Source organism: Raphanus sativus, chromosome 4 (genome assembly GCF_000801105.2).
Source record: "Raphanus sativus cultivar WK10039 chromosome 4, ASM80110v3, whole genome shotgun sequence".
In the NCBI taxonomy this organism is placed as follows: Eukaryota; Viridiplantae; Streptophyta; class Magnoliopsida; order Brassicales; family Brassicaceae; genus Raphanus; species Raphanus sativus.
Window position 1 is genome coordinate 11,661,567 of NC_079514.1, and position 10,647 is coordinate 11,672,213.

The 10,647-nt window shown below is 37.6% G+C and overlaps 1 protein-coding gene across 1 annotated transcript; it reads left to right on the forward strand.

Annotated features, from left to right (window-relative positions):
• The first annotated feature begins 6,409 nt into the window (after nucleotides 1-6,409).
• LOC108849305 (uncharacterized) lies at nucleotides 6,410-7,833 on the forward strand. The gene is made up of 2 exons (XM_018622854.2): nucleotides 6,410-6,943; nucleotides 7,671-7,833. The coding sequence occupies exon 1, from the start codon at nucleotides 6,428-6,430 to the stop codon at nucleotides 6,854-6,856; it is 429 nt and encodes a 142-aa protein (XP_018478356.2). The 5' UTR covers nucleotides 6,410-6,427; the 3' UTR covers nucleotides 6,857-6,943; nucleotides 7,671-7,833.
• Nucleotides 7,834-10,647: the final 2,814 nt, after the last annotated feature.

The following is a 10,647-nucleotide window of genomic DNA, read 5'->3' on the forward strand; positions in this document are numbered from 1 at the left end:
ATACCTCTCAAATCAACATATCTGCAATAGAATTCGGTCGGTTCACAAAAAAATAAAGTTTTTAAATCCCGATTCATTGAACATATGTATACAAATTTGAAATTCCCATTATACTCAATTTCTATTAGCTTGTAGACATTAAGCAAGTTCTTCCATATAAGATCGCATTGATAATAAAGATATTGAATAATTTTAAAAACTGTTGAATAGTTCCATTAATATTGTTGAAAAAGTTGTAAATATTACATGGATTATCTGTACTAAATCTTTCAACAAGTTGAAACTTAAAAAATGTGGCTCATATCAACAACAATAATTTCCCAAAATTAAAATACATGTTAATATAAAATAAAAGTAGATTAATAGAATGTTGAATCCTTTAAAAAATAAAATTATTGTAAATGTATAAAAGTTGAATGCGTATTAAATGATTTTATATAAGTGAGAAAAAACAATGTGAAATATTGAAAAGTAAGAAACAAGGTATTTAATAGATAAATCAATGTACATGCCTACATGGTGTAATCGAAAGTCTACAAAAATCAACTCAGTCAGTCACTTCAGTTATGATTTTACTTAAAATTACTATGATAAGGCAGATAAAATGAGTTTCTATCGCAATGCTAGATATATTTTTCCCATATAACACCTGTCCACCAAACTTTATGTTGCGCAACATTGTAATATCCGATCATGGGGTATAGTTATAGTTTTTTTGTGAATTATGTTCACTATTTATAGAAACTGGAGTGGGACCTAACCTTCTGATACAATATTACAAGAAAACTGATAATCTACAACAAAACATTTGCGTCATGGGATTTAGTTAAAATCTAATGTTATTGAATCATTGATTTTAAAAACTCTTTTCAAATAAAGTGTTATTCAATATGAGATTTATGCAAGATCATTAAAACTCACTTGAAATCCTATGTTATTCAATTAACAATTTGTAAAACCTATAGGCTATATCAAATCAACTGTTATTCAATTGTAAACAATATTTAGAACACCTCAAATCTCTTAAAACACTTAATTCAATACACCCCCCTTAATCTTTTTTATATTTGTAGAGGGTTAGATTCTACAACATACACACCAAAAGAAAAGGCTTCAAATTCTACACACTTTTGAATTTCAAGCTACTCACCGAAATTATTCAATTATTTCAAAAGGTTTGTTGAATGAGAAAAAATATTCCCACTCTGGACTCCCGTCTACTCATCTTCACGTCTACTCTTGTGAAAGCTACCACATCATAAACCAAAAACCCAATGAAATACGCCCAAGTGTGAAAGCTTAAAAAAGTCAAGCCCCACTATAGTGATCGCCACCTCTATTAATTTCACCAAACCTACTTGCTCCGTTGCTCGTCGACGCAGCCGCCACGAGATGGCTCACAAAAGAACCGGGACCAGGCGTACTAACGTAGTTTTCACTTTTCACTATTCATAAGATGAAAATGACGCATTTATCCCCGACATCCGCGTATTTTCGGTGATTTATTTCAAGACCTTCAAGTTAAAATGTTAACGTGTCGGCGTCATCTTTCTTCAGTTTTCACTATTCATTTCTTTATTTCTCAAAGCACCTTTTTTCTGCTGTAACAAAAAATATATATTTTAAAAATACTCGATAAAAAGAAGAACACTCCTCTTCTTGAATGTGCTTCTTTCTTTCTCACTCTCTCATCTTCTTACCTCTGTAGATTTCTGTATTTGAAAGTCGAGTTTCTGAATCCAAATCTCTGACAATGGAAGCAAACCAGTTATACGGTTTGTCTCTACTTGTTGTTCTGCTGCTGTCAGTGACTTCGACAGTGACATCGGACGAGATTGTTTCTTGTACAATGTGTTCTTCCTGCGACAATCCTTGTAATCCCTGTAAAGTATAATGCTCTGTATCTAAAACTGAAAACCTCTGCGTCTTATTCATAGAAAACTCATGGCTTTATATAGCCTTACAAACTCTAGTAGATAACTCCGAAAACTCAGGATATAAAATAAGATAAGGACTCACAAACTTGAGTCGCAAGACTCGATAAGATAAACACCAAAACAAAACGATAATGACCAACTCCAAACTCTATCACCTCCTTGATTCTCGTACTCCCATTTGCTCCAACAAACCCTCCCTAAACTAAGCTTGGTTCACAAGACTTAGCTTACTTGTAACAGAGCAAATTCCAAGCTTGTCTCTTAAGTCCTCAAACACTTCTCGTCGCAATGGCTTTGTAAAGATGTCTGCTACTTGCTCCTGTGAATCGCAATGCTCCAAACGTATCTCTCCATTGTTAACCAGTTCTCGCAGGAAGTGAAAACGTACTCCAATGTGTTTACACCTTCCATGAAACACTGGGTTCTTAGATAGTTTGATTGTCGAAGTGTTGTCACACCAAATGATAGTACCTTCTTCCACACGATGTCCTAACTCCTTCAAAACCCTCTTGAACCAAACTGCTTGACACGCACAGACTGATGCAGCAACATATTCCGCTTCTGTCGTTGAGAGAGTCACAATTGGCTGTTTCTTAGAAAGCCAAGCAACTGCTGCGTTGTCTATAAGAAACACATATCCTGAAGTGCTCTTTCGACTCTCAACATCACCTGCAAAATCACTATCAGTGTATATCTGTAGCTCTCCTCTTCCTCCTCTCTTGTACCAGATTCCGTAGTCCAGAGTCCCTTTTAAGTATCTTAATACTCTCTTTGCAGCCTGAACATGAAGTTGTGTGGGTTTTGACATGAAACGGCTTAGAAGACTCACTGAGAATTGCAGGTCAGGTCTGGTATTGGTGATATATATAAGACTTCCAATGATTTGTTTGTAGAACGTCTCATCAACTCGTTCTCCTTCATCATCTATATCAATCTTACTTCCTGGAACCATTGGATTCCTCACTGAATTGCAATTCTCCAACTCAAACCGTCTCAGTATCTCAAGTGCATACTTTGATTGACAAATGTGAATGCCACTTGATGTTTGCAGAACTTCGAAACCCAAGAAGTATCTCATCTTCCCTAGCTCAGTCATATCAAATTCTCTTTTCATTGATTTCTTGAACTCGTCCATCATCTTAAGACTGCTCCCTGTGTAGATAAGGTCATCGACATACACACTCACAATCAATGTATTGCCTTCCTCTGTCTTCAGAAACAGAGTTTCTTCATTTTGTGACTTCGTAAATCCATCCTTGACAAAATACTCTTCAATACGACTAAACCAAGCCCTTGGCGCTTGTTTTAATCCATACAATGCCTTATGAAGCTTGTATACCTTGTTCTCCTGCCCCATAACTTCGTACCCTTTTGGCTGCTGCACAAATACTTCTTCTGAGAGAACTCCATAAAGAAAAGCAGACTTTACGTCTAACTGATGCACCTCCCAAGATCTGTGTGCAGCTGTTGCAAGAATAGTTCTGATGGTATCCATCCTAGCAACTGGTGCATATACCTCCGTGTAGTCTATGCCATGTTCTTGTGAATATCCTTTCGCCACCAAACGTGCCTTGTACTTGCTCACTTCTCCATTCTCATTAAGTTTGGTTTTATATAACCACTTCACACCAATGCACTTAGCTTCGTTTGGTAGGTTCACCAGTTTCCAAGTTTGATTTCTCTCAATTGAGTTCATCTCTACATCCATAGCTTCTCTCCACTTCTGACTTTTCTCTGCTTCTTCAAATGTTGACGGATCTGTGGAGTTAAACTCTACCATGTTTGCCATGTGAGTTTCATCATCATCATCCATGTATGCACCTTCAGTGACATAATCATTCAAGTAACGTGGACGTCTTGTGTTTCGTCCCTCCCTAGTTTGTACAACTGGATCGTTGTGAGGCTCTGCTGCTTCTTCTACAGGTGGTTCTGGTTCGATGTTTGGTTCTGGCGCAGCCACTGGAGTCTCATTATCGCTACCTTCTTCTTCACTTTCTTCCCAACTTTCATTATCATCGTTCCAGGTAAGAACAGACTCTGCTTGATGATCCTTCTCTTCTTCCCAGTTCCATCCCTTGTTTTCTTGAAATACCACATCCCTGCTCACTATCATCTTCTTCGATACTGGATTGTATAGTCTATACGCTTTTGACTCTTCAGATAGACCAACTAGCACACACTCTATGCTTTTGTCATCAAGCTTGCTCCGTTTTACATCTGGCACATGAACATGTCCAATGCTTCCCCACACACGGAAGTGTTCAACACTAGGCTTGACTCCATTCCAAGCTTCTTGAGGAGTAATATTCTTTACAGCACTTGTTGGGCACCGGTTTAGAACATAGAATGTCCAATTTGCAGCTTCTGACCAGAGATACTTTGGCGCTTTCTTTGCTGAGAGTAATGCTCTAACCATGTTCATTACAGTTCGATTCTTTCTCTCTGCAATGCCATTCTGCTGTGGCGTGTAGGCTGTAGTTAGTTGTCTTCTGATCCCCTCCTTCTTACAGAAATCTGAGAACTCTCGTGATGTATACTCTCCTCCTCTATCTGTTCGCAGACACTTGATGTTTTTATCAGTTTCGATTTCCACTTTCCTCTTAAACATCTTGAATTGTGTGAATGCTTCTGACTTCTCACTTAGAAAATATGCCCATGCCTTTCGACTGTAGTCATCGATGAAGCAAAGAATGTATCTCTTCCCACTAGGAGATGTGGGACTTATAGGTCCACAGATATCTGAATGAATCAGTTCCAGTGTTTCTTTAGCTCTCCATATACTCTTCTTAGGAATAGCGTTCCTTGGTTGCTTCCCTACTAAGCAGTCAGAGCATGTGAAGCTCTGTTCATCAAATGCAGGAAGCCCTCGTACCATGTTCTTACTCTGCAACATCTTCATTCCACGGTGGCTAAGATGACCGTAGCGTTCATGCCATAACTTTGGCACATCCTCTGCTACTGTCTGAAAACAGTGCTGCTTTGATCTCTCTGCATCACTGGTTTGGTCTATCAATGTGAACAGCCGATTTGCACTCATCTTGCTTTCAACAAGCAGTCCTCTGTCATCATGGTAGATCTTGCATATGCCCTTCTGAAAGATTACCGAGATGTTCTTCTCTTGCATCTGTCCCAAACTCAGTAGATTGTTTCTGAGTTCCGGAATGTGAAAGACATCGCTAATAGTGTAGTTTGTGCTTCTTAGCACTATCTTCACACTTCCTTTTCCAACTACCTCCATCTTCTTGTTGTTTCCGAGTTTAACAGAGTGCCTAAACTTCTCATCCATTGTTGAGAATAATTCTCTGTTCCCACTCATATGATTAGAACATCCTGAGTCAATAAACCATACTGTCTTCTTTGTAGATTCTCGTGCTTCTGATTGAGTCATCAGTATCAGATCAGAAGTGACTTCGTCCTCTTCTTCTTCAATATACGCCATTAGCAACATGTCTTCACTCTCCTCAGCATAGTTTGCTTCTTCTTCCCACTTTGGGCACTCGTATTGGAAGTGTCCAAGCTTATGACACTTGTAACATTCAACGGTGCTTCTATTTGTGAAGCCTCTACCGCGTCCTCTTCCCCTACCTCTTCCATTAAAGCCTCTTCCTCTGCTTCCTGTTCCTCTTCCTTGAGTCACACTCAACAACTTATCATCTTCCTTCTCTGGTTTTCTGAACTTCTGTTCATGTACTACCAACGAACTCTGCAGTTCCTCTAGTGTGATATTTTCGATCTCCTTAGACTCTTCTATGGAGACTACCACATACATAAACTTCTCACTTAACGTCCTAAGTATTTTCTCCACCACTTTTAAGTCTGGCATCTCCTCTCCATTACTTCTCATCTGGTTTGTTATGGCCAGAACTCTAGTGAAGTACTCTTCCACCTTCTCAGAATCTTTCATCTCAAGCAACTCAAAATCTCTTCTGAGCTTTTGAAGCAACGACCTCTTCACACGGTCGTTTCCACCGAACTTCTTTTTCATTGAATCCCAGATGATCTTGGATGTTCTCCTGTCCAAGATCTGTTCAAACGTTACCCTATCAATGGATTGATACAGGTAGTGCTTCACCTTGTGGTCACTGGTCTTGGCGTTGTCTAGCACCTCTCTCTGCTCGTTTGTCAAGACTGTTGTGTCCGTCGGTTCCTCATAACTAGTTTCAATTACACTCCACAACCCCTTGGCTCGGAAGAAGTTCTCCATCACCTCACTCCAGTGATCCCAATGGCCATCGAACTGTGGTAGTTTCATCTTATCATCTCCCATCTTCTTAGGTTTTCTTAACGGAGCTCTGATACCACTTTGTAAAGTATAATGCTCTGTATCTAAAACTGAAAACCTCTGCGTCTTATTCATAGAAAACTCATGGCTTTATATAGCCTTACAAACTCTAGTAGATAACTCCGAAAACTCAGGATATAAAATAAGATAAGGACTCACAAACTTGAGTCGCAAGACTCGATAAGATAAACACCAAAACAAAACGATAATGACCAACTCCAAACTCTATCACCTCCTTGATTCTCGTACTCCCATTTGCTCCAACAATCCCGTCCAATCATATCCTCCTCCTCCACCACCATCTCGTCCACCACCGTCACCGTCAACCACCACCGCATGTCCTCCGCCTCCTTCTCCTCCGAGCTCCGGCGGTGGTGGTGGCAGCTCTTACTATTACCCACCTCCTTCACAGTCCGGTGGCGGTAAATACCCTCCTCCGTACGGTGACGGTGGTCAAGGTTACTACTACCCTCCGCCGTATTCAGGAAACTATCCTACGCCGCCTCCGCCGAACCCGATCGTCCCTTATTTCCCCTTTTACTATCATACGCCACCACCAGGTTCTGGTTCATATCGGTTTATGAGTTCTTATTCTATTATGTTTGCTCTTTTCGCCATCTTCCTATGTTTAGTGTGACAAAAAATACATCGGAGTTCGCTGGAAAATTACGAAGAAACATCAGAATAATGTGGCAGATCGGTAGATCTACAATAGTCATTGAAGGTATTAGATATCTTTGATCGTGGAAACCATATGTTGGATCAAATGATTATCTCTTACTTTCTTCGATCTGTCAAACCCTTTTTCTTTTCTTGACAATTTGTATTTGCATTTAAATTTTTCTTGTTACTTAACATTTTAGTTACTCGCTATTCAGAAATAAAATAATTGTTACTTTCTAGTTTCTATGCACTATCTTTTTAGTTTTTACACTCCATTTACTTCATCTTTACCACTATTTTGTCGGTCGAGCTTTATTTGCGCTGAAAATACAATTTATTTTATTCATTAATTAACTAATCCTGTCGTTTTTTGACGAGTAATAGAGTTCTGGTCAAATAATTACTGTAACGATATCCTATTAATCAGCCAAGTTCACGGCCATTCGTATCTTTTTAATCGTTGTATTAGTTTTTATATCACATGTGATTGTCGTTAAACCAGAGTATATTATTTCAATAATTGTGAAATCGCGCCGTTGGAAATTCGAAATACACATGCATAAAAATATTATGGCCAGCTTGGCTCCAACACATATCTATCCGTTTTCTAAATTATAATATTCTCCTTTGTTTCGGTGAGACGGGAGATTTATACATACATGATCTTCATATATGAACTTATTAAATAGCCGTAAAACCTACATAGACCATTAAAATACGAATACCCAACCTAAAGGGAGATACAGTATAGCTCGTGGCAATTAACCAGAAAGCTATTCTTGAAACAGTGAGACAGAGATCAATGGAGGACCAGACTCTGCAAGAGAGGCTAAAGTTTCATGAGAGTCAGTTTGCACCCCAAAATCCGCCGGTGGTCCCGGTCTGCGCAGACTATACGTCGTTAACAAATAACAACGTTTTCCGTTTAAAGCTGATCTGGTTACTATTTGCAGCCACAAGGTATTTGTGGGTTGCATGGACTAAAGAACACCTTTTAGAAGGAAAAATATTTTGGACAGCAGATTTTGATAAGACTAAGTGTTGGCTATGGCATAGGCTTATGAATTTGCGTTCAATAGCTCGGCCTTTTGTTCATTGTCAGATTAATTCTAGTAAAAATCTTATTGACTACGCAGGCGCCAACGGTTCTCGTGTTCTGGGTTTAAGCACTTTTTCTAAGGTTTCAGATGCGATATTAGGGGACTCTTGGTTCTTACATAGAGGGCGACATAGAGTTACTCAATTCACTCGGGCCTGCTTACCAACTAATCCTCATGTTTTAACTCCTGCAACTTCAGATGTCTTTCTGTGGAGGAATAATCCGGATTCGGAGCCTGGTCAGTTTAAGGCCTCGAAAACTTGAGAGACTCTCTATTCTGCTCCTCCACCTGTGCCTTGGTATAAGGTGGTTTGGTTTAAGGCTCGTAGAACCAAACATGCGTTCTTATCTTAGGTTACTGTTTTCAACAGACTTCTTACAAGAGATAGATATCAACATTAGGTATGAATGTGGCTTCAACTTGCTTGCTTTGTGGTACCTCTGATGATAGGGATCACTTATTTTTCAGATGTTCTTATTCGCATGAGCTTTGGACCTTCTTCTTTAGCAACAACATGCTTAACCCTCCAGCAGATTTTGAGGCAATAATCAGTTGGCTTTCTTCACCATCTCATAATGCAAAAGTTAAGACTACTTGTCATTTATAGGTTCAAACTACATTATTTCTTATAGAAGGAAAGAAACACCAAACTTCACAATTCAGCTAGCAAACCTTCACATAAGGAGGTAAAAGGGGTAATGAAAGAGAAGCTGTTTGGTCTTTGATCGTGCAGTTCCTTCTACTGGTATTCTTCGTGCACAGCTTCTCTCAACTCAGTCTGAGACATATCTTCAACTTTGGTTCAGATACTTTGATGCCTAACAAATCTTGCTTCACTTGTGTTTCAGTTACTTAGCCGTCCTTTTGTTTGAATTTCCTTTCTTTGAATTTGGAAATGATATTTTTTTGGAGGTGGAAAAACACGTCACTGTGGCTTGAAAACTTTCAGAACCAGTAGCCCAACACTTGATGTCTATTGCCTTCACTTCACTTGAGTTTCTTTTCTCTATCAAGAAATCTTGTTTCTTATTTCATCATCTTCTTTTTCATTGCTCTACTTGTTGTAAAGGTACGAAAACGAATTATGAATGAAATGGTATTTTTTTTTTAAAGGTAATGAGTAAAATAACAATGATTAATTGGTTTGTAAAATAAAAATTGGTAGACATGTTTGGCAACCTTTTCCCCTATTGTGGGCCAAACAGACTACACTATGTTGCAACGTTTTGTTATTAATTTTAGCCCTTTCTGTTTGTTGCTAAATCATAGCTAAGTAGCTGTATGGGCATTTAGTTCTTAAGATTGAGTTTAGACTAGTTTTTCCGGATTCTAGTTCAGGCCCTAGAAATTTAGACCAGTTAGTTATTTAAAACTTTTTGGTTCTGGTTCGGGTTAATTTCTTTAAAATCTATGATTAAAAAATATATTAAATATTTATAATTTTTTGGATATGTAGCGGGTAGGATCGGTTCAAGTATATTAGAACCTTATCAAAATTTAGAGAAATACATCATTTTATCTAAAACTTTGCAAAATATACTACTAATCATTGAATCAAACATTTTAATTTCGGCATTTTAAATTTCATATTACTTAAAAATGTTATAAAAATAACAATGAAGATTACAAATAAAAAACACAATTAAATCACAAAATTAAAAATAAAATATAATATAATATATAAAGTCATAGTTTTGGATTTCATATTTTTGGTTGGTATGAGTCGGTTCCTATCTGATCAGTCTATTTAGATCAGCATTTTTGGATTCATGTATATTCGGATCGCTTTTTTGTTCCGGTTGACAAAAAGAAGTGTTTAATGCCATGGTCCCAAAAAGAGTATTTAAATTGTATGAAACAGAGCTCCCTTTACGATAGGGGGTGATGTGGCCCTTATGAATTCTGATGAAGACAAACTTTATTTATATTTTAAAGAAAAATTCTCGAGAAACCTTACAAAAGGTAAGCTATGTGACCGTTATAACATATGGTTGGAACCACTCTTTTCAAGACCGGACCGAAAGCTGAACTGGAGTATTTTGGGTCACAGTTCAATTTGGTTTGACTGGGTCAAATCTAGTTCACTAATTTGGTTTAATATATATATTTTAATATATAAATTAAAATAATGTTGATAAGAGCATGTTTATCAACAAAACCCACTTGAAGGTTCTTATTTTTTTTAATCATTAACGGTGGACCCCGTCGTGACCAGATCTTTCAATATGATCCCTCCATTTTCTCTCTGCTCATTCTTGTATCGACACGTGTATTAAGAACCTTTCCTTGCTTCTCCTAACTAAGATACATTCTTTGTATTTTCTTCTTTTGCTTTAATTTTTTAATCTTATTTAATCTAAGATATGTTGTTAAGAACTACCTATAAACATGCTCTAAATGTGATACAAAGTTAAAATATAAATAAGTTTTAAACAAAAATCATTATAAATATAAACTAATTTTATGTTTATATGGATGGTTTATAGATTTTTGATAGCTTTAATGACTTTATCCATTCAATAACTTTGAAATCTAATCCGATTACATAGCCGGTTTATGGTCGAATCAATTACTAGACCCAACCCAGTTATATAACTGGTACATGATCGAACTAATGAAAAGTGTGGCTGGCTCCGCCACTGCATGCAATCCTAGTTTCTATAGC